Below are 25,183 nucleotides of genomic sequence, written 5' to 3'. Positions count from 1 at the left end.
GAAGCTGCAGCCAGTGCGGAATGCACTGGCCAGGCTGCTGATGGGGGCAGGCTAAAGCATCTGCACTGGAAGCCCATATGCTGCCAGGCCAGGTTCAAGGCTCTTGTGCTGATATACAAAGCCCTGGACGATCCAATTATACCTTATTAACCTGGATACCTTAAGGACAGTCTGAGCCCTTGTATTCCAGTTCAATCACTGAGATCATTTGGAGCTGTATGTGACAGAGGGCTGGCTGGCCTCAACTGGAAATTGAAGATTTAGAGCCTATGGAACACTCTTCCACCAGAAATTTGTCAGGCACCCTCTCCATTAACTTTCAGGGATCTGGTGATATGCTTTTTATGCCAACAGGCCTATTCTGTTTATTCCCTCCCCATCAAAGTTAGCCAGTTATTTTAATGATTACTTTGTATTGCTTTTGTTGTATTTTTTAAAAAATGTTTTATTGTATTTGTATATTTTGTTGTATTCAGCCTCAGTATTTTGCATTAGATGGCAGTACAGAATTATTTTTGCAAACAAACAAACAAACAAACAAACAAACAAACAAACAAACCCAGCCACTTATCTGGGTGGGTTCCTCTTTGGCTCTCCGCTTGGTCCAAGAGTCATTCAATAACAAAATGCTTCAGTGCAGAGTGCTGCTCTTCACTGTGCCAGCCAGTCAGCCCGTGTGCCTATTTCCAGGTTACTCCATTCCATTACCACTTCCGAAAAGCAAGTCAACATTTGCGCCTACAGTCCTCACTGGGTTTTGGGGAGGGAGAAATCACCCATTCCCCTTAAGGATTTTTCCTAAGGTTTTTTGGGGTGTGTGTGGAGATTTTGTCATTGCAGTTCTGCAGATTTTGTGGTTTCCCGTATGCTTGCTGATATCTTCCACTTTTGTGTTTCTGGTGCCTATTTTGGCTATATAAGCTATGGCACTCTCAGCCTGAACATTGAAATAAAGGGTACTGAACTAGATTATTACCCCCCTCCCTTAGAATTTATTTGTCCTCATTACAGGTCTTGGCCCAATTCACATGTTTTATAGTTATTCTGGGAATGGGCACATTAGCAAATGCCCTCTGTGCCCCTGTAATCATAGCTTTGAATCTGCATGAAAAGCCAAAGCTTCTGGTTTCTAATGGCTGTAGCAGTGAACCTTTAAATTACAACTGCAAATAGCAATTTAACAGATCTGTAAATTTCTGCATTAAGTAAGTGGAATGTTTAAATCATGTCAGGAGGAAGAGGTTCGTGGTGAAGCTTAATCTCCAGGATAGTCAGATCTTGCTGATGTAAGTGATGGCACTCAATGTGGGGAAACTGTGCCCAGAGCTCCTGTCTGTTGCATTAAGAGATGCAGATCAGCAAGTTATGGTGTTTCACACCCATCTTGGAGCTTAAAAAGGTAAAGGGACCCCTGACCATTTGGTCCAGTCATGGCCGACTCTGGGGTTGTGGCGCTCATCTCGCTTTATTGGCCGAGGGAGCCGGCGTACAGCTTCCAGCTCATGTGGCCAGCATGACTAAGCCACTTCTGGCAAACCAGAGCAGTGCACGGAAATACCGTTTACCTTCCCACTGGAGTGGTACCTATTTATCTACTTGCACTTTGACGCGCTTTTGAACTGCTAGGTTGGCAGGAGCAGGGACCAAGCAACGGGAGCTCACCCCGTCACGGGGATTCAAACCGCCAACCTTCTGATCAGCCAGCCCTAGGCTCTGTGGTTTAACCCACAGTGCCACCCACGTCCCTAATCAGCCTGTATTCAACAATCTCACTTGCTACAAAACACATGTCAGCAACCTCTGGCCTTTCATAGAATCATAGAATCATAGAATCATAGAGTTGGAAGAGACCACAAGGGCCATCAAGTCCAACCCCCTGCCAAGCACGAAACACCATCAGAGCACTCCTGACATATGGTTGTCAAGCCTCTGCTTAAAGACCTCCAAAGAAGGAGACTCCACCACACTCCTTGGCAGCAAATTCCACTGTCGAACAGCTCTTACTGTCAGGAAGTTCTTCCTAATGTTTAGGTGGAATCTTCTTTCTTGTAGTTTGGATCCATTGCTCCGTGTCCGCTTCTCTGGAGCAGCAGAAAACAACCTTTCTCCCTCCTCTATGTGACATCCTTTTATATATTTGAACATGGCTATCATATCACCCCTTAACCTCCTCTTCTCCAGGCTAAACATGCCCAGCTCCCTTAGCCGTTCCTCATAAGGCATCGTTTCCAGACCTTTGACCATTTTGGTTGCCCTCCTCTGGACACGTTCCAGTTTGTCAGTGTCCTTCTTGAACTGTGGTGCCCAGAACTGGACACAGTACTCCAGGTGAGGTCTGACCAGAGCAGAATACAGTGGCACTATTACTTCCCTTGATCTAGATGCTATACTCCTATTGATGCAGCCCAGAATTGCATTGGCTTTTTTAGCTGCCGCGTCACACTGTTGGCTCATGTCAAGTTTGTGGTCAACCAAGACTCCTAGATCCTTTTCACATGTACTGCTCTCAAGCCAGGTGTCACCCATCTTGTATTTGTGCCTCTCATTTTTTTTGCCCAAGTGCAATACTTTACATTTCTCCCTGTTAAAATTCATCTTGTTTGTTTTGGCCCAGTTCTCTAATCTGTCAAGGTCGTTTTGAAATGTGATCCTGTCCTCTGGGGTGTTAGCCACCCCTCCCAGTTTGGTGTCATCTGCAAATTTGATCAGGATGCCCTTGAGTCCATCATCCAAGTCGTTGATAAAGATGTTGAATAAGACCGGGCCCAAGACAGAACCCTGTGGCACCCCACTAGTCACTCTTCTCCAGGATGAAGAGGAACCATTGATGAGCACCCTTTGGGTTTCAGATGTTGCTGAACCACAACTCCCACCAGCCCCATTAAGCATGACCAATGGCTTAGGATGCTGGGAGTTGTAGTTCAGCAACATCAGGCTGGCCAAGGAAAACCTGCTTTAAAACAAGGATGGGGAAGCTATGGGCTTTCTTCTGGTGGTGCAGCAATAAAACTATTGGCACATTGCAAAGCTAAGCAGGGTCTGGTATGGTTTCAAACTGGATGGGGAACCGAATGTTGAGATTCCTGCATTGCTAGGTCAGCTTTCTCCAACCTGGTGCCCTTCAGATCCTTGGGGTTACAACTTCCACCAGTGGGTTGTGTGAGGATGGTGGGAGTTGTAGTCTGGGACTCGAATACATCTGGAGGGCACCAGCCTGGAGAAGGCAGAGGCAGTGATTATTTTGGCAGTCCCCTTCCTTGTAAACAGTGTGACTAGAGCAAGCTACAGTTTGATACAGAAATCATTAGGATCCATCCCTGTGTTTGTAACTGTCACCTTTTGTACATGAGAACTAGCTCGTGACTACAGAACAGAAAGCAAACCCTATCCTTTTTATGAAAAAAGTGGTGCATGTGTTTAAATTGGGTGGTTATCGTTCAGTCTTGTTACCACACAGAGTACTTGTGGGGTGAAAGTGGGGTGGCTTATATTCAGGTCCACCACCCCAAGCTCAGGGTGGGATGCAGCTGTCAAAACAAAACTTAAGAAATAACTAACAGTTTGCTGCCCTCTAATGGTGTGTATGCACACACACATCTGGAACCCAAGACACGCTGCCTCATCTTTCCTAAGGTAAGGCCCGCTATTCGGAGGAACTCTCCCCAACATCATTGCACACGCATCCTAAATAAAGTAGAAGATGAAATATGGGGGGTGGGGGAAGGAACCGAAAACACAAAAGGGGGAAATAAGATTGACAGTCCTTCCCTAAAATGTCTGTTCTGCGGTTACTGCCAGGTGACTGGGTACTTATGGGGCTCTCTAATATTCAAGGAAATAGCGAAAAGGCAGAGAATTGGCACATCTGTGCCATATTTCTAAAGCACATGGCTTTCCCCAAGGAAGGCAGGTACTGTCATTTACCCCTCACAGAGCTACAATTCCCAGCACCCATAGCAAATTACAGTTCCCAGGATTCTTTGCAGGAACCCATGTACCTCAAATGTATGGTGTAGGTGAATTCTGTGTATTTTGTGGAGAATAGAGAAGCCCCAGAAAGTGTTACGACTCACTGTTGCTTAACAACACAATTCTACACGTGTTTACTCAAAAGTAAACTGAATTCAACGGGGGTTTTCTCCTGCTGAATTGTATATAGGATCGCAGTCTAACTTGGCAAGAAGAGCAGGATGGGAAACACATGGTTCTCAAGACGATATCAGACTCCATCTCCCATCATCCCTGACCACAGATCATGTTGGCTGGGGCTGATGGGAATTGGAGTCCAACAACCTCCAGAGCCCCACAGATTCCTCAACCATGTGAGAGAGGGAGACAGCAAGCCACACTCTGTCAGTGTCGGGTCAAAGGAAAATGTGAAGTGTGTGGGAGGTTCTGTAGAATTTATCCAGGTTCTCTTGAGAAAGAAAAATTAGCCAATAGCTCATTATGTTATGGCTATGATGGCTCAGAATGGTTTTTTAAAAACAACAACATATGTCATTCCCTGAAATTAATTAGTATTTTTCACTACCCATCTCGGCAGGGGAATAAAAAATATATATACTTTGAATAACAAGCAAAAACATAAATAAATGATGGCAGTCTTTTGAAGCTTGGACCCCAAAAAGATGCCTGCCTCTGTTGCAGACCTCATTCTTGGTTGGGTTACATCTGTCAGGCTTCAGTTTTCTAAGTCACTCTGTGAACAAATTATTTTGTGCCAGCCTTCCTTTGCACGTGGAGAGTGAATGACAATGTCTGTGTTTTAAGATACAAAGACAGGTGCAGGCACAGGTGCAATAGAGGTGAACAGATGTGCTTAGTCAATTAAGACCTTTTAACAAATACCCATTTTGATGTGCTGGTAAGAAAAATCACCTCTGTGCTGTTGAAGGTTGCAGTGACAACCAAAATAAGAAATCTCAAGACCAGTTTCTCCTATGCCAGCCCTTGAAATAAAATGATATTAAATATAGGTGCAGTAAGAAAGGCTCCACTTACCTGGGAGAAAGTTTAATTGAATTTAGGCCACAATCACACCATACATTTAATTGAATTTAGGCCACAATCACACCATACATTAAAACACTATGATACTATTTTAAACAGTCATGTTTTCCCACAAAGAATTCTGGATGCTGTGGGGTTTTTTACAGGTGCTGAGAGTGGTTAGATCTCTATCCCCCTACCAGCGCTGCAATTCCCAGGGTGGTTTAATAATCAATCCCTTTACACAGGGAACTCTGGCAATTGTAGTTCTGTTTTGTTTTTTTTAAAATAAATTTTTATTGATTTTCCATAGATAAAAAGAAACAAAACAAAAACGTAAACAAACACAAAATCGACTTCCCCGTACCACCCCTTTTCTGCATCCTTGTTTCAAAGTTTTTCAGCAACCCTTTCGTCATGAACTTATTTTATGTTTCATAAATTTAACTTCCTTAAGTTATTAAAACAGCTGTAGTTCTTTATCTCTTATTTCCCTGATCTTCTAGTTTTCATCCAAATTATAACAATTTTTAAGGTAAACTTTAAATTTACTCCAGTCATCATCCACCGCCTCCTTTCCCCGGTCTCGAATTCTGCCAGTCATCTCCGCCAGTCCCATGTAGTCGATCACCTTCGTCTGCCATTCTTCCAACGTGGGTAGTTCTTGTGTCTTCCAATACTTTGCTAGAAGGATTCTTGCTGCTGTTGTGGCATACATAAAAAATGTCTTATCCTTCTTTGGCACCATTTGGCCCACCATACCCAAGAGAAAGGCTTCTGGTTTCTTAATAAAGGTTCTCTTCAGAACTTTCTTAATTTCATTGTAGATCATTTCCCAGAAGGCCTTAATCTTTGGGCAGGTCCACCAAAGGTGATAGAAGGTTCCCTCCATTTCATTACATTTCCAGCATTTATTATTGGGCAAATGATAAATCCTCGCTAACTTAGCAGGAGTCATGTACCACCTGTAGATCATTTTCATAATGTTTTCTCTTAAGGCATTACATGCCGTAAATTTAACACCAGTGGTCCATAACTGCTCCCAATCTGCGAGTTCAATGTCATGTCCAATATCTTGTGCCCATTTAATCATACTTGATTTCACCATTTCGTCTTGAGTATTCCACTTCAACAGCAAGTTATACATTCTTGACAAATTTTTAGTATTGGGTTCTAACAATTCTGTTTCTAGTTTTGACCTCTCCACTTGGAAGCCTTTCTTTCTGTCCTGTTTAAATAATTCATTTATCTGTCGATAATGTAACCAATCTCTCACCTTAAACTTCAGTTTCTCAAAGCTTTGGAGTTTTACTTTTTCACCATCCTGTTCTATAATTTCAAAATATTTAGGCCAGTTTGAACCCATGTTCAGTTTTTTCACCTCTTTAGCTTCCATTGGTGACAGCCATCTGGGGGTTTTACTTTCAAGCAAGTCTTTATACCGTATCCAAACATTATACAATGCTTTCCTGACCATATGGTTCTTAAAGCTTTTATGCGATTTTACCTTGTCATACCATATATATGCATGCCAACCAAATCTATTATCAAATCCTTCAAGATCCAAAATGTCTGTATTCTCGAGGAGCAGCCAATCTTTCAACCAGCAGAACGCTGCTGATTCATAGTAAAGTCTTAAGTCCGGCAGGGCAAAACCTCCTCTATCTTTTGCATCTGTTAATGTCTTAAATTTTATTCTTGGCTTTTTGCCCTGCCAAACAAATTTAGATATGTCTTTCTGCCACCTCTTGAAACAGTCCATCTTGTCTATTATTTGTAGTGTCTGAAACAGAAATAGCATTCTAGGCAATACATTCATTTTGATAACAGCAATTCTGCCTAACAAGGAAAGTTTCAGCCTTGACCATATGTCTAGATCTTTCTTAACTTCTGTCCAACATTTATCATAGTTGTCTTTAAATAAATTCACATTTTTCGATGTCAAATTCACCCCCAGGTACTTCACTTTTTTTGCTATCCCCAAACCTGTTTCATTCTGAAATCTCTCTTTTTCCTCATTTGTTAGATTTTTCTCCAACACTTTAGTTTTTTGTTTGTTCAATTTAAATCCTGCAACTTGACCAAATATCTCGATCAGTTCTAAAACTCTTTTTGTACTAGTGTTTGGCTGCTGTAAAGTCAAAACTAGGTCATCTGCAAATGCCCTTAATTTATACTCTTTCACTCCGACCTGAATTCCTTTAACCAACTGGTCCTTTCTAATCATGTTTAACAAGACCTCCAGAACCGATATAAAAAGTAGAGGGGAGATAGGGCATCCCTGTCGTGTTCCTTTCTCTATAGCTACCTCTTTCGTTACCACATTGTTCACAATTAATTTTGCTTTCTGCTCAGAGTATATCGCACCTATACCATTTTCAAAACCTTGGCCTACCCCCATCCCTTGGAGATTCTTTTTCATAAAGCTCCAACAAATGTTATCAAAGGCTTTCTCCGCGTCCACAAAAATCAAAACCACTTTTCTATTAATGTCCGTTTCCAACAGTTCCACAATGTCTATTATATTCCTCACATTGTCCGACATGTGTCTTCCCGGAAGAAAGCCTGCTTGGTCCTTATGAATCTCACCTATCAACACTTTCTTAAATCTTTTTGCTAAAATGTCTGCAAATATTTTGTAATCCACATTTAATAATGAAATCGGGCGGTAGTTCTTAACCTGGTTCTTTTCAGTCTCAGTTTTTGGTATAAGTGAGATAAAAGCCTCTTTCCACGATTCGGGTGCCTTTTTCCCCTCCAGAATTTCGTTGCATACTTCTTTCAATGGTTGCACTAGACATTCTTTCAGGGCTTTGTAATATCTGGCCGTCAAGCCATCTGGTCCTGGAGATTTTCCCAATTGTGTTTTTTGAATGGCATCCTCTATTTCTTGTTCTGTTATTTTCTCATTCAGTGTCAACTTACTTTGTTCTGAAATTTTGGGTAGTCCATAATTTTTAAGAAATTCGTCTATTTCTTGTTCCTTCATAGGCCCTTGTGTATATAATTTCCTGAAAAAACTTTGGAAGCAATTACTTATCTCATTTGGCTTATAAATATTCTTTCCATCTACCTCCAAACAGGTAACAGTATTCAGTTTTTGCCTTTTTTTCAATTGCCATGCAAGGAGCTTCCCACATTTGTCTGCTGACTCAAATGTCCTTTGTCTCATTTGCTTAATTTTCCATTCTATCTCTTGATTTGTCAATTCCATATATTGCATCTGATAATACTTTATTTCTCTCAAAATTTCATGAGACTTTGGTTTAGACCTCAGTTTCTTTTCTCCTTCCTTCATTTTTTCCAGAATTCTTTCTTTCCTTTCATTTTGCTTCTTCCTCTTGATTGAATTCTGTTGTATCAGGAAGCCTCGCATCACGGCTTTGCTCGCGTCCCAAATTGTTCTTTTTTCAACTTTTGTTCTTAGATTTATCTCAAAGTAATCTTTCAATGTCTTTAGGGCCTTCTTACAAATTTGTTCATCTCTAAATAGGGAGTCATTCATTCTCCATCTGAAGGATCCAGTTGTTGTCAGTTTCATTTCCATGGCAATTGTAGTTCTGTGAGGGGAATAGAGGCCTCCTAAGCTGAAGCTCCAATACTTTGGCCACGTCATGAGAAGAGAAGACTCCCTGGAAAAGACCCTGATGCTGGGAAAGATGGAGGGCACAAGGAGAAGGGGATGACAGAGGACGAGATGTTTGGTCAGTGTTCTCGAAGCTACCAGCATGAGTTTGACCAAACTGCAGGAGGCAGTGGAAGACAGGAGTGCCTGGCGTGCTCTGGTCCATGGGGTCATGAAGAGTCGGACATGACTAAACGACTAAACAACAACAACAACAATTCTCAGGATCCTTAACAAACTACAGCTCCCAGAATTCTCTGGGGGAAGCCATGATTGTTTAAAGTGCCATCCTGGTGCTTTAAATGTGTAGCCTAAGTAGACCTTACAGCTGAGTAGACATTGCAGGATTGCAACAGTGGAGGCAAGTCCATTGGGGCAGATGGGACGCTGCCCCACAAACCTCAGCCATCCCTCACCTGCTGCCTACCTATTTACAGTCAGCCAAGAGAGAGAGCTTCCTCATCCTTAGTCGGAATGTTGCCCTTGTAGAACTCAGCAGAGTGGAGGTTGGGTACAAAACTGGAATGAGTTGGCTCTACCTTTTCATTGGCTCTACTGTTGGGTTCTCCTGCTTTCTACCCTACCACTCCCAGCTGCTGCTGGATTGTACTGCGAGCTGAGCCTTTTTTCGGGTACACAATCCCCATGGTAGGAGAGCAGGGATGAGTGCAGTTGCTCTACCCCGTCTGTCCTCATTGTTGTCATCTGACAACCCATGAGAGGTGGCACCAGGGAGCCTCTTGGAAAATCAGGGTTCCAAAATATACAGGGAATCTCCACAGGGACAAAAGGCTCTCCACAGCAGATGAGCAACTTTCCCAAGTTAGAAGGTGATGAAAATGGGGGCAGGAGGTGGCTGGAGCTATCAGGTTCACCCCCATCACGCCCTCTCCTGTGTTTAGTTGCACAATCATAGGCGCCGACCCCATGGGGCCTGAGGGGGCCCGAGCCCCCTCAAAAATTTTATTGGGGGGGCTCGGCCCCCCCAATAATTAAAAAAATTATCGCGCGCCTTGGCTCCCGCGGCCGGCGAGGGGAGCCCGGGCCGCGCGCGGCTGCTGCTGCCGCCTCTCCTGGGGGCGCCGCCTCCCCGGGCGGGAACGCTGCGGTTGCGCGAGGGAGGAGGGCGGCCCCCGGGGGCTGGGAGAGCCGGGCTGCCGTGGCCGAGAGGGCTGCTCTGCCGGGCGCCGCTGACATAATTTAAGCAAATTATCGCGCGCCTTGGCTCCCGCGGCCGGCGAGGGGAGCCCGGGCCGCGCGCGGCTGCTGCTGCTGCCGCAGCCGTTTGTGGTCATGGCGGAGCTGCCGCCTAGGGAGGAGGGGAGAGGGGGCTGGCGGGGGGGGCAGGCGGTGAAGGGGGCTTGGCTGCGCTCTCTCTCTCTCTCGCTCTCTCTCGGGCTCTCTCTCTCTCTCTCTCTCTCTCTCTCTCTCTGGCTCTCTCATAGGCGCCGACTCCATGGGGCTAGGCGCAGCACGCTCTCCCCTATTCGCTCACGAGGAGGCGGCGCCACTTTATTTGCATATTCATGAGCTTATTTATTATTCATGAGCTTTCCCGGGCCCCCCCAATATTTTTTATAAGTCCGCGTCCCTGTGCACAATGGGCTCATGCCTGAAGAAAGCTTTAGTAGAAGTCAGTGCCCATTGAAACCAATGGGGCTTAAGGCAGGATAAAATTGCCCTACCACTGTCAATGGCACTTAAGTTCATCTAATTTAACATTGCAATCTGGTCATCTTGTGGGGGCAAATCCAATAATCTAATTTACATACTATGTGAAGTATTATTATTATTATTATTATTATTATTATTATTATATTTATCCCCGCCCATCTGGCTGTGTTTACCCAGCCACTCTGGGCGGCTTCCAACAGAATATTAAAATACAATAACCTATTAAACATTAAAAGCTTCCCTAAACAGTACCTGCTTTTGACCGGAATCTGCTTCAATGGATGAGTTCTGGTATTATGAGCAACATGCATAATTGTATATACCTCTATCATGTCCCCATTGCTTATATTTTTTTCTAAATTAAAAAAAGCCCTCATGAGGAGTTGCCCCACCCCTTTGATCACTTAGGTTGCCCTCATCTGAACTTTTTCCATCTCTATGATCTCCACTTTCAAGTGCGGAGATAAGAACTGTACACAGTATTCCAAGTGTGGTTGCACAATAGATGTGTACAACAGCGTTATGATACTGGCAATGACTTTCCATTTTGGAGGCATTAGGTATAGCTCAGAAGAAGCTAGCCTTATGCAAAGTCCAGCTTCCCCAAAGAGCAAAATGCTTCTTAATGAAAGCCTTTCGTTTGACACAGAGCAGCATCTATTGGAGGTCTTTCCGTCTTAATAATCAAACCATGCAACAAATGGGGTCTATAGCCATTTGGAGGTCTGTGGTCTGAACTTAATGTGTCCAATTACCAAAAATGCCTCTGCAAAGTTCCTCTTCCCATGCAGGCATGCCTCTGGGTAATTTTTGCAGCTTTGTCCATAAGGTAGTGCCGCCAACATCATTAAATATTTACTTAGAATTACAGTTTGCATTTATTACATTTCAGCACTCGGCATTAAACTCTCTGAACCGCAAGTTCTGTATTATTAGTGACTGAGAAACACAGAGGGGAGGGCAAATGCTATGAAAATCGGAGAATAGAAACTCAGCTCTTTCCTCGCATTTCAGAGCAGGGCATCTGTATGCTAGTCCAAAAGAATCACCCTCTAGGTGTGATTTACAGCAGTGTTCACTGTGAAGTCCTTAAGAGTCTAGTCATTAACCTCAGGACCTAGTTAGCACAATATCCATGACAATTAAGATTCCTTGAGTTCTGTAATTTGTAACTCCCTTGTGGTCAATATATTTTCTATGTAACTATTAGGAACAAACAACTTTTTGAAGCGGAAGGGCCATAACTCAGTTATTGAGCCCATGCTTTGCATGCAGAAAGCCCAAGGTTAAATTGCTGGCATCTTCAGTTAGAAGGATCAGGTAGAAAGAAGGAGCCACAGCCTAAGACATTGGAGAGCCACTGAAGGAGTAGACTGGGGGCTATAATCTATGCAGTCAGCTGATTGTCATTGCTTGATGGCTCCATGTGCTGCATTTAGCAATCTCCAGCAATCAGCTGATGGTTGATACTCACAAAGTGTTGTGCGGGGCTATGCAGAAGCCACCATCAACTGGATGGCAGTGCCTGCAAACTCTCCTTGGCCCAGCTGCATCTTTGCTTGCTTCAAACCTGACTTCATGAGCCTAATTTGGACCACAGACTGGAGGTTCCTCACTGCTAGCTGGGCAAATAACCTGACCTTGTTTAAAGCAGGTGACAGCAGCCACGAAATTAAAAGACACCTGCTTCTTGGGAGAAAAGCAATGACAAACCTAGACAGCATCTTAAAAAGCAGAGACATCACCTTGCCAACAAAGGTCCGTATAGTTAAAGCCATGGTTTTCCCAGTAGTGATGTATGGAAGTGAGAGCTGGACCATAAAGAAGGGTGATCGCCAAAGAATTGATGCTTTTGAATTATGGTGCTGGAGGAGACTCTTGAGAGTCCCATGGACTGCAAGAAGATCAAACCTATCCATTCTTAAGGAAATCAGCCCTGAGTGCTCACTGGAAGGACAAATCCTGAAGCTGAGGTGCCAATACTTTGGCCATCTCATGAGGAGAGAAAACTCCTTGGAAAAGACCCTGATGTTGGGAAAGATTGAGGGCACAAGGAGAAGGGGACGACAGAGGATGAGATGGTGGGATAATGTTCTCGAAGCTACCAGCATGAGTTTGACCAAACTGTGGGAGGCAGTGGAAGACAGGAGTGCCTGGCGTGCTCTGGTCCATGGGGTCACGAAGAGTTGGACACAACTAAATGACTGAACAACAAAAAGTGAATTAAATGATCTGCCACTGTAACCTATTGTTTGCTTCAAAGAATTGAAATGTGGACTTGGTCTACACTGCGGTTGTCAAGCCAGTAGCTGTGGATGTGGATACACCTATGAAGTCTTTCATTGGCTGGAGGGTTGGTGGTCCCTTCCAGGTTTGCCTTAGGCGGCAAAGTAGGGTGGGCCTCCCCTCCCCTAGCCCCACTCCCTGGTGCCATGTGGCCCCCTCAGAAGTTTGAACAGAAGGGAATCTGACCCCCAGGCTGAAGAGGTCCTCGTCCTTGCCGCAGAACCAACAGTTTAAAATGTCTTGCTCTTTCCAAGAATTCATATACTCTGCAAGCTCCAATATCCTCACCACAGCAAAAGCAGAGACAGGGAGGTTCAGATTTGTGCATAGAGCTGCCTCTGTTGGTGTTCCACAACACTTACAAGCCATTACTGCTTTAGATTCATCATCATCAGTGACACTAAGTACAAGGGGCCTCTCTCAGCTTTTCCAAGGAAAGGAAACCACAATGAGGTTGTGTGAATGAGGCTGCAAATGCTAAAACATTAGTAATGGCAACTCCAATTAGAACTTCTCTTACCTCCCCCCTCCTGTTTGTAATACTCAGCTGGGCTTCTTTGCTGGTTCTCCACACAGGCCAAAGAGATCTTGACATTGATTTAGAAAGGGCAACAAAACCAATAAAAAGCTTTTTTGAATGAATTAGATTGAAACACTTTTTTCCATTCCTTAATGGCCTGTATGTTGAGAGAGAAAGAGAGGCTGCATTCCTATCATACATTTAAAGCATGTGACTTCCCCCCAAAGAACCCTGCTCTTTGTTAAGGGTGCTGGGAATTGTAGTTCTGTGAAGGATAAACTACATTTCCCAGGATTCTTTGGGATGGGAGTCATGAGCTTTAAATGTATGGTGTCTTTGCAGCCTGAGGGCAGAGAGAATTGACTGTTGGGGTGCGACCATGAGCCGGTGATTCTCTTTCAGCCAAATCTACCTCACAGGGTTATTATGAAGCTAATGTGAACTAACCTTCCTATGTAGGCCACCATAGGAAGAAGGATGGAATAAAAATGTCATTAACAATAACAACAACTGGTCTTTCCAGTGAAAATACTGCCTAATATGAGATCAATTTCTACAGCAGCAATCCTAGGTCTTAAAATCCTAATGTAAATTTATTGGGCAGGATCCAGATGGATTTCCTGAGGGAGGCAGTTCCTCATTCTGAAGGACACAGTGATGAAGACCCTCTCAGTTGAGGCAGGATATGCAAAAGCTGATCTAAGTGGAAGGAGAGGAAGCAGGCAGAGGAAAGGTAAGTGTGGATAAGCCCTTAGTCTCAGCGTTGTCCTTGTAGAACTCAGCAGGGAGGAGGACAAAACTAGACTTGATTGGCTCAGGCTGGCTCTAGCGCCACCTAGTGTTGGGCTCCATGACTGCTGCCCTACCAATCTCAGTGACCACCAGTTATTGCTGGGCACAACTGATACTTCAGGCTAAGCTAGGCAAGAACGCTTCTGGCCAAAGCCTTCGTTAGGAGCAAAATTCGCTCTTCCGAACTGGGTTCACTCCCAAACTGTGAACAAACTTGTCATGCAAAGCTGCTTGTGACAAGGATCCTAGAAAATGCCTTATTTGTGTGTCATCATGAATGAATGCTGTTAATGTGGTATCAAGCACGAAAGGCGTTTAAAAAGCGAATTCAATTCCAATTGATGTAGCTTTTTCATTCCATTTACAGATGGGAAAAACTGATTGAAATGGGGGAAACTGATTGAAGAATGGTTCTTGCAAAAGCTGCCTCTCATATGGATTCTGGCATCTATAAATCTGTCAACAGTGGAAAATATCACATAATACTCCCCTTTCCCACCAGCCGTTAGGAAATAATGGAATGGCATAAAATGTGTGATTGAAGCAGGGACGATTCACAGCAAAATATTGGGCATTTTAAGAGTTTTCATTCAAGAGGCACCCAAGCACTTTGCTCTCCAGAATAGAGTCATTTAAGTGAGATTAAAATTGCAGGTGGGTTTATTGGTTCATTAGAGAAGAAATCAAAGGAAACTGGAAGGTAATAAGTGGAACTGACAATAAAAATGGTACACAGTGGAGTGTTCCTGTTGCAGGAGCCATGTACTCTTTCAGAATACTTCCTTCCACCTCTCCCATTGCTAGGTGGGTGTTTGCATGCCACCCTCCAACAGACAGTCAGCATTCCTTGAACCCTGAGCATGCTCAGTCCTTGGGGTTCCTCTCTTTAGTCCCTCCTTTTGCACTTCTGTTTACCTTGGGGTTCCCCTTCCCACAAACCTGCTGATACCTACCTTCTTTGGCATGGATGGATGGTACCAGTTTAGCCACATAAGGATCATACACATTATGAATGTTGGTCATGTGTGTGTGTGTGTGTGAGAGAGAGAGAGAGAGAGAGAGAGAGAGCCCATACATACATACATACACACACATACACACACACATGATCCCAAAGGAAGACACACAAATAAATATGCAAGCTTTGGAGCTCATCAGAACTCATCATCAGCCTGGAGGGGGGAAGATGTATTAATTTGTATACTGCTTACATGCCAAAATGGTCGCTAAGTGGTTTATAAGTATAAAATCAGTTATAAAATCCATGCCTAAACAAAATACAGAAGAAATCCATTTCATCAAAACATTAAAACCCACCCATGATTAAAATTTACAATAAAAGAGTCCCATTAAAATGTTTGCCCAAATAGGCGTGTATTGAGGAGCCGGCTGAATGCCAATGATGATGGGTCTTTTTCTTATTACAGCACAATACAGGTGTTACCAGTGAAAAAGCCAGCCTCCATCTTACCACAAGCTGATAACCATCAGGCCGCAGCAAAACTAACTGGATTCCATTTGCTGAGCTTATATTAATCATAGAATGGTAGAGTTGAAAGGGACCCCCAGAGTCATCCAGTCTCAACCTCCTGCAATGCAGCAATCTCAACTAGATGATACATGACAGATGACCATCCAACCTCTGCTTAAAAACCTAGAAGGAAGGTTGGGAGTCTGGAAGTCTGTTCAGCTCTTTCTTTTTAGCCATTCTGGGGTCGCCTCTGCTCCGCAATGCCGGCCTCTAGATGGAGCTCGCTCCTTCCCCTCTTCCCCGTCTCCCTTTCTCCTCCAACTTCTAATCCGCTCGAGCCAAACTCCGCGCAACCAGAATCGCAGGGCGAAGCTGGAGGCTCAGGCTGGACTTGTTGATCTCCGTTAGCAAGAAGCGAAAGGGAGAAAGAAGGAAAGGCGAGAAGAAGGAGAGAGGCCCGCGCTCCCAGACTGCGAGCGGCGGGCGCTTCCTCCCCGCTGGGCCCGGGCCCCGCGCGCGGCGTCGGCGGAGCTGAAGGTGGGGCTTGGGCGAGAAGCGCAGCCGGATCGGCGCGAGGGCCTGCGAGACGCTTGTTGCGACGGGGGGCGCCTCTTGAGACCCACGGAGACGCCTTGGCCCGGGAGGGTGGGAGGGAGCTGCTGCCTTCGCTCTCCCCATCCAGCTGCTGAAGGGGTTATCCTGGGATTTCATCCCCGGTGGGGTTTTCTTTTTCCTCCTGCCCGCCCCCCTCCCCATCTCTCGCCGCCGCCGCCGAGGATGCCCGCGACGCCTGCCTGCCTGCTGAGCTAGCCCGGAGCAGGATGTAGCGAGCGAGCGAGCCAGCTGGCCGACCGATGCCCTCGCCGCCCCCCGGAACCCCACGGCGCCTCCTTTCTCCGGGATCGTGGCAAGAGAAGTGAGTGGCGGAATTGGGGGATGGGGAGGCGGGCACCCGGGGGGAGGGGAGAGGGGAGAAGGGGGAAGGGGGCAAACCCCAGGCGGAGTTGGGAGCTAGAGGATCACATCTGCCCGAGGCAGCAGCTCCTGTGTGTGGATGCGCAGGGTGGCTGGGGTCCCGCTCCTCAAATCGAGGGTTGGGTCCCCGTCGGTGGGGTGGGGGAGGGATCTGATTCCCCCCTGCCCCCTGAAATCTCTTGTAGGATTTTAGTCAGGCGTGGGGAAAGAGAAGGAGCCGTTCCTCCTCCTCCTCTTCTTCTTCTCCCGGATTTCTCCCATCTTGTATAAGCAACAGCGTTGCTAGCTCTTTCTGCTGGCTGCATATTATTCTCTTTTTTAAAGGCTGTTGTTATGACGACTCCTATTAGTTATCGCTGGGGGGGGGGGAATAAATGGAGGAGATGGAAATTCTTTCACACTCCTTCCCATAGAAGCCCCACATTCTTTTCTTTTTTTAAAGAGCTGGAAATAAATGTGATGATTGTTCACACTCAGGTTATAAACTCGGGTTCTCTGTCTCCACACCATCTCCATCAACAACGTACACACACCGCGGTGTAGTCTCTCTTTCTTGTAGACTTAAATGCAAGAAGTGTGCCAATCTTTCTCTCGATGCCTTATTTCAAATAATTGAGCTTAATGGCCCCAATTTCCCTGGAGGCATTTGCCCCAAACTCACCAACAGATGTAGCCAACTTAAGCTCGGTAGACTTTGCTTCCCCAAGTATCTTACTTAAATGAATTAAAATAGGTGTGCCGCTCCCCTATTCACTCATTCCACTAGGGAGCTTCATAAGGTGAGAGTTTATTTTTTTTGTTCCCTCCCACCACAATACACCCCCCTACTGATGTTATCTGTTCTAGTATGGGGCCATTACAAGCCCACTAACCCCTTCACCGACCACCCTTTGTAAGTGGTGATTTACAAAAGATTAGTCTCTGACATATCTGCCTTTCCAGAGCTTACTAGAGAGAGGAGAGAGTAATAGCCATAGATATGGCTTGTTTCACCCATACCCAATGTGAACAGGACTATCAGACTGTGAATGTCATTTGACTTTGCTCCATGCTAGACTTTCTGCATGTAGAACGGTGTGTGATCAGGTGCTGCTGTGTAAACTATTAGTGCCAGCCTGTGCCTCTGATGTCTTTGAGTTAAATTTATAACAGGGGACAGATTAGAAGCACATGTGAGGAGACTAGATTGGAGCATTTCTTTTTTTCCCAATAGCTAAAAAAGAAAAAAAGGGGGGGGGGGACCTCCATGATTCTCTTTTAAAGTTCATAGTTCAGCTCTTTGGCAGAAGAGAAAAAACTGAGAAATGCCTCCTAAAGAGCATGTAGAAGAAAAAATGAGAACCAGTAGATAAAAATTGCGTGCTACTTTCCCAGTCTTAAAACTCATAAACCTGGAAGGAAGTGCTATTGGTTGAACTAACTTCAAAGCATGGAGTTCCTAAATATCCCAGGCTTCATTATATGTATAATTTGGGGAAGGAGTATAGAAAGGCATATGACAATTTGGTGTGTAGAGTTTCTTGCAGAATTATAGTGACTTTTAATGCCCCCCCTCCCTTGTATCCTACCCCATATACAACGTTGTATGTAGCGTGTCTTCCGAGAAGAGTTTGTATGAAAGGTTGAAGCTTGGATCACAAAATATGCCTCTTGGTGGGTGTGTACCTGGTTTTCCCATTTATGTCTCTGGGGTTCACCCACTTCTCTAGGGAAAGGTGTTTGGATGTCTCAGTTAGCCTTACCAGTTGAAACAGTGGGACTCAAATGAACACCAGTGGCTGTAGCTTGGGTAGGGGATGACTCTGTACATCGGACTTCCCACCTACTCCCTTTCCAAAATCTATTATAGTTGTACAAACTAGTCCTTTTGTTAGGGACATCCAAATTCTCATCGTGCCTAGAATCAAGCTGGGACATCTATTTGTGTGTTTGTGTGTGTGAGAGAGGGGGGAAGGTATGAAAGGGTGAGGGACAGACTGGGCTTATAGTGACAAACTGTTATGTACATTGCCTTTAAACCAAAACATACAGGTCTCTTTTCGTAAGTAACCAAGTATTTCAGCTTTTGCTTGATTGTTCACTGTAACTCATACCCAAATGCTTCGATGCATCAGTTTAAGTCGGGGGGAGTCCACAAATCAAAAGAAAAGGAGGGTGGGTAGTGGTGATGAGAATACAGAATACATATTACTTCAAGGAGAGCAAAATTAATTACAATGGAAGCTGCTCCGATGAGCTGCCAACTGGAGTTCATGGGGTCTTCCAGATCCCACTGGGGTGGGAGACTCTTTAGATGGTAACTTCAAAAGCATGGTAATCTGCCTGTGAGCCACATAGGGGCCCACATTCTCTCTCTCTCTCTCTCTCTCTCTCTCTCTCTCTGTGTGTGTGTGTGTGTGTGTGTGTGTGTGTGTGTGCTGAGTGGGGCATTGTCCCAGCAGCCTGCCCTGACAACACCACTGCCCCAAACACTGTGATAGCTCAGTTGGTAGAATATGATACTCTTAATCTCGGGACTATGGGATCAAACCCCATGCTGGTTAAAATATTTCTGCACTTCAGGATGTGGGACTAAATGGGCCTCATGATCCCTGCCAACTCTGCAATTCTGTGATTCTGTGCCATGGCACTGGTATTTTCCCAGAGGCTGGAAAACGTGTTAGGAAATCTATTTCAGCACCTGGGTGTGGACAGCGCACAGGGTTCCCTTCTATTGCAATGAGTTCTTGCCATGTATAGATCAGGCAAAGGCTGCTCTAAGTCTTGCTGGGCCAATGGCAAAAAAGGTAGCCTGATCGCCTCCCCGCACCCTTCCCCCAGCTCACCACTCTTAAGGCTCTCTTCAGTTTCAGCACCATTAAACTGAACAGCGACCTGTGCTCTTGCAGCCAGCCTTCTGTCCCGGCTGCTCCTTCAAGCAGACTAACGGAGCTGTTTGTACAGCTGCCTGATTAATTGATCAAGCAGGCAGCCCACAAACAAAGGAAGAGGCTCTCATTTGATCCCCAGAAGTCGCCAGTAGCTCTGTGGATTTTTTTTCTCTTGCAGGCATGGAGGAGAGGGAGGACAGATGAAGAGGTCCTGCTGAGAAGTGTGAGTGCCCTGGAAGCTTTCATCAGCCTGTTCCAGCCTTCCTGAGACAAGCGATGCCTGCGGGGATGAATAAGCATGGATCTCGATCGACTACCTCTTTGCCTCCCGATCCCATGGAGATTGTCAGGAGCAAGGCCTGCTCCAGAAGGGTCAAGCTTAATGTGGGTGGCTTGGCCCACGAGGTTTTATGGAGAACCCTGGACAGGTTGCCACGGACAAGGTTGGGTAAGCTCAGAGACTGCAACACCCACGAAACCCTTATGGATATATGTGACGACTACAACTTGGAGGAGAACGAGTATTTCTTTGATAGGCACCCAGGGGCATTTACTTCTATCTTGAACTTTTACCGCACTGGCAAGCTGCACATGATGGAGGAAATGTGTGCCTTGTCCTTCAGCCAAGAACTGGACTATTGGGGGATTGATGAGATCTATCTGGAGTCCTGTTGCCAGGCAAGGTACCACCAGAAGAAGGAGCAGATGAACGAGGAGCTCAAGAGGGAAGCGGAAACAATGCGAGACAGGGAAGGAGAGGAATTTGATAACACCTGCTGCGCTGAGAAGAGGAAAAAGCTCTGGGACCTTCTGGAGAAGCCCAATTCTTCTGTAGCAGCCAAGGTAAAGTCTAAGCTACACATACTTTATCTCTTGCAGAGACAGCATGTACCTATTGATCAGAGTAACGGCTGGGGAATACTGGGCTTTGAGTGTTTTATTGTACTATCCTGGCTGTACTGCCCTCAGCATCAAAAGGGATTGCCACAATGCAGTGTGCCATTCGATTCTTTTCTTTTCTGTGCTTTCATATTACAGAGTTATGTTTCAGTGTTGTTTTTAAGAGAGAGGATTTGGGGACATAGACACAGATTGACCTGTCATTCTGCACTTCCTGCATTTTTACTGACACAAGAGTAGAGGACTTTCTGTGGGGGACCAAAGCACTTAATGGAAAGTTTAAAAGGGCCATGGACAGATTTTGCAAACACTTCATGTAGCCAAAGCCAGATATGTAATATATTCATAAATCATGAATGGATGCATTGGAGCTTTGCCAAATCTCCTGAAGAGTGTTTGGTGTTAGTATCCCCAAAAGGATGGCTTTTGGTGTGATTGCAATACTGTATAGCATTTTTCAATTCATTACCTAGAGGTTTGTTTTCCTTCTACTGGTATGTGCTGTGAAAATATTACCCATGTCAACTGAATTGTTGGTTTGGTAGCAGCTAAGTTCACTATATTGATATACCATTCATATTATGCAGACTATAGTTACTTAAGTTCTATGTTTAAATTCAACAAGTGTGCTACTCTTCCCATTCCTCTCCCTACCCCTGGACAGTGATGGCTTCCTAATGTTTGTTCCAGCTTCTCTATTTTCTGGATGCAGTGTTCTGGCGGTTATGTTGATATCCCACTCTCCTGGACCACAACTATTTTTTTCATTTCTAGTCTCGGGCACTTTGGGGAGATCGGAAAACGTTGTTTTTTCTTGTGATTACAGAGGACTGACTTTGTTTAAAGAAGGAAAAAACACAGTATCTGCATGGAGTCTGGTGGGATTCCATAAATTGGTATAGAAAGTTAGAAGCTTCCACTCTGATAGTCTCACTCTGCCACTTAGATATGCCCCAATTTGGGGGGTGGGGTGGCTTTTGTGTGTTTGTGCAGGGGCTTTCTTTTGTGAACACGAACACGAAGCCACCTGATAGAAGTGGATGATGTTCTGCCTTGTCTTTCAGTCAAGAACTGAATGACAAGAAATCATGAAAAGAGGGCAGAAGAGTCAGGGGAGAGGGTCCATAGCCTAATGATAAGAGTCCACACTTGCATGAACCTGGAAGGTTCCAAGTTCATTCATTGGCATTTTCAGTTCAAAGGATCTCAGGCATCAGTGCGATGAAAGAATTCTGGTTGAAGACCCTGGAGATCTTCTGCCAGTCAGAATGGGTCAGCAATGGGGAATACAGACCCAACAGCAAAAGGTAACTTCAGGTGAAACTTGCTCTAACTTGGCTGCCTTACAGATGGGCGAGGAGTTTGCAACACTGCTGCCTTAGGCTACGCTCATCAAAACATGATATATGCACACACCACATCACTTGTGAAGGGTGCATGGTTGTATCAATCCCTTTCCCTTTTAAAGCACTCCAAAGTAGTGACCTAACCCTTTCATACCCTTGTGTATTTAAAGAAAAGTATTGATTTAAATCTCCTATTGCAACCCATGCAGTATTTCATACTTGTACCATCTAGAAAATATAATGTGAAAAACGCTACTTCAGGCTCGACAGTTTTTTGTTCAAGGGGTATGTGGGTGAGATACACCTTGGAAAGATGAAGGCTCCAAAAGTCACCATCACCAGTTTTTGACCTTGAAGCTGCCAGTGTGGTGTTGCTGCAGGAGTGCCAGACTAGGACCTGGGAGACCAGGGTTCAGGGTGACCTTGGGCCAGTTGCTGCCTTTCAGCACAAGGTTGTTGTGAGGATTGACTGAAGAGGGGGAGATCCATGTATGTACCACCTTGAGATCCTTGGAGAGAGAAAAAGGTTGGGTTACAAATACAGTCAATAAATTAATTAACACCAGCATAATCACAAAGAAACTGGGTGCAAATGTGAAGGCTATCATATTAGCAACGTGTAGCATTAAATTGGAAAACCTCAGGTGGTCAGCTGTTAAGAAACCATGCGGGTCTCATAGTAAAGCAGTGGTTTTCAAGCTGTGGAACCCTAAGGCTCCTGGGGAAATTACCAAGAGTTTCTCAGTGAGAAGACCAGTAAAGGTTAGAACATAGGAAACTGCCTCCTGCTGTGTCAGACTGTTGGTCCATCTAGCTCAGTATTTCCCGGATTTCAGGCAAGGGCCTTCCACAGCCCTCCATGGAGATGCTGGACTCATGGACCTTCTGTAGCTTCCACCACTGAGCTACATCCTTTCCCCAAGCTTCCTGGAGTGACAGCTGGCTGGTGGTTATCAACCTTCCTTTGTATGGTGCAGCAAGAGAGGAATGTTGTCAACTGTGTGCTCAGTTGAGATGCGGCAGTGGTGCCATCCCCAAAGCCTTGAGTGTCTTGGATGAAGGTGTTGGCTATTTGCAGTTTAGTAGCACTGCAGAGAGCTTGCTGGGGAGACCATGCATTAAAAAGGGACTCAAAAATAACTTAAACAAGGTTTTAATAACAAAAACAAAAACTCCTTATACACTAAATACATCAACAACAAACCAGACCCAACCACCAACCCATCCCCCAGGGTAATCAGAGAGCTAGGTGCTGCCTCTTATATACTACACTCAATTGCTGACACAGCTTGATTAACACAACTCAGCAGCACCTGCTATGTTTCATAGCTGTAAGGTTGGGTCTCGTTATTTGCCCTGGCCCTGGCCCTTAAAGACATACACAACTTGTGAAACAGTAATGAACCTTCACATTTTAAAGTGACCATTCAACAGAAGGGAGCAAAACACCTCCCAAAATCTTCTGCAATATGCAGAACTTCATTGCGTACACCACGGGACATCTCAACAGGTAGTATTTTCTGAAGAGAGAATCTTTGAAAACCATGGCCATCAAACAAATAGGCATGGAAGCAGTTGCGATTCTTCTAGTCAGTGGGATGGTCTCGGAATATGCTGTGAAATGCAAATTGCACATTCTAGCAGGAAGACTTTACACTTCGCTTTTCTAAAACCTGGATTAGATGCTTCTGCATGAGCACAGCCCGGTGATTGTAAAAGAAACTGATAGTTCCTTTAAAGTTCTGAGAAGGCGTTTCAAGGATCGAGAGACATCTGATGCAGTGTGTCAGGAAAAGGGATGTTGTGTGGCTTTCAAAAAAACCCCAATTGTCGTTTTTATTTCTCACAACAGACTGATCCAGGCTGCCTTTTTAAATATATATTTCAGATGTCACAGTGCTGGATGTGAATAATTTATCAGGGTGTTTTGGCATGCGTGCAGAATCCCAAAACGTCGGCCTCCGGCTTAGGCCGGCTGTGGCACAGAATCAAAATCCATTAGAGGCTGTTGATGTTTCATGATTTATTGTATATGAGGATGATCATCCTTGCCAAAGAAGTGTCTTTTGTGATTTATAAGTCAAATCCATTCTAGGGTTTGCCTTCTGGAGAGAAGAGGGAGAGAGAAATCCAGTGTAAATGCATTTAGCAATTGCAGGCTTATGTACTAATTTAGAGTGGATTGTGGGAGCACATTGCACTTCCTTGTGAGCTTCCGCTGCTGAGATTCTTAGCACAGGCTCGGATGCTGAGTTGCTCCTCTGTTCACATAAGAGGCTATGGTTCCACCAAGTCTCCCTGCTTCTTTAACCTGATCCACAAACACACATTATATCCAAATCATTCCCAGGGAGAGGCTCCTGCTCTTTCTAATATTTTTGTGGCAATTGCCCTCATTGTCTTTTTTGGCAGCAAGATGAATGTATTTGGATTTTCATACCTTTGAAATGCTAAGATTTTGTTTGGAGTTTTTATAATTTGTATAGTTTGTACTTGATTTTGTGTGTTGATTATTCGTGAGCCACCTTGGTGGTGGTGGTGGTCTTCTTCTTCTTCTTCTTCTTCTTCTTCTTCTTCTTCTTCTTCTTCTTCTAAAGCCAAAAGGCAGTATGTAAACAAACAGTAACATTTTAGGGTATCCCACAGCATTGCCAAGTTTCCCCCAAGCCCCTTGGCAGATTTTCAGGGGGTGCTGAGAACTGCAGAAGAAAGCAAGAGATGGAGAGACCTTTCCCAGGAATATGAACTCGATGTTTCGTTCATAGAAGGAAAGTTAAGCTCCAAGCCAGGATATCTGATGAACTGGATCTCAGCAAATCCCCGTGTGTCGGACTGACCTAATCTGCACTAACGCATGGATCGTAATTTAGCTATCTATCAAATTTCACATTTCTCCAAATGTTGCAATAACATTGGCACTGGTACGGCTTAATGGGAGTGAGAGGGGTGAGTGCAGTGTAAATTCCCCCATGGAGTGAATCCAGTGCTGCCACTGACATGTCTGCACTACACTGATCTTGTTGCTGCCGCTCCTTTCTCCCTCTGGGTAAGCTGCAGTGATGCTGGTGATGAAAAGTAAATCACATTTTTGTAAACCACTTTGAGGATTTTTTAATGATCCAGCGGTGGATAAATTTTCTGATCCAGTGGTGGATAAATTTTCTGATCCAGCGGTGGTTAAATTTTACTAGCTAACTAAATAGAAATTGCTACCACACCTACTGCTACTGTTGCAGTGCAATTCTTGGTGGTTTGAATGTATCAAAACCCATTAATACAGTGGTACCTTGGTTCTCAAACTTAATCTGTTCTGGAAATGCGTTCCAAAACCAAGGCGCGCTTTCCCATAGAAAGTAATGCAAAATGGATTAATCCGTTCCAGACTTTTAAAAACAACCCCTAAAATAGCAATTTAACATGAATTTTACTATCTAACGAGACCATTGATCCATAAAATGAAAGCAATGAACAATGTACTGCAGCCACACAATCAATCCTTCAGTAGCTGAACTGGGTTCCACACAGTCACAAAAACAAAATAAAAAAGCCGCAAAAACAAAATAAATACCAAAAACAGACAGACCTCAGTGTAACACTCAAAATGGAAGTGTGCCACTCAAAACGGAAGTGTGGCACTCAAATTGGAAGCTTAACACTCAAAACAGAGCACTTTCGGGTTCTGAAAAATGTTTGCAAACTGGAACACTTACTTTGCAGTGATTGGGTTTCAAG

General features: G+C 44.6%; 1 protein-coding gene across 1 annotated transcript in view; it reads left to right on the top strand.

Moving 5' to 3' along the window:
• The first annotated feature begins 15,669 nt into the window (after positions 1 to 15,669).
• KCNB1 (potassium voltage-gated channel subfamily B member 1) overlaps positions 15,670 to 25,183 on the top strand; it is a 194,172-nt gene continuing 184,658 nt past the window's right edge. The window contains exons 1-2 of the mRNA XM_028735164.2: positions 15,670 to 16,276; positions 19,384 to 20,048. Coding sequence (XP_028590997.1) covers positions 19,482 to 20,048 — 567 coding nt within the window. The 5' untranslated portion in view covers positions 15,670 to 16,276; positions 19,384 to 19,481. The remainder of the gene's footprint in view (positions 16,277 to 19,383; positions 20,049 to 25,183) is intronic.

Source organism: Podarcis muralis, chromosome 5, assembly GCF_964188315.1.
Source record: "Podarcis muralis chromosome 5, rPodMur119.hap1.1, whole genome shotgun sequence".
Lineage (NCBI taxonomy): Eukaryota > Metazoa > Chordata > Lepidosauria > Squamata > Lacertidae > Podarcis > Podarcis muralis.
Note: the sequence above shows the minus strand (reverse complement) of the source record. Positions and strands in the feature narration are given on the sequence as shown.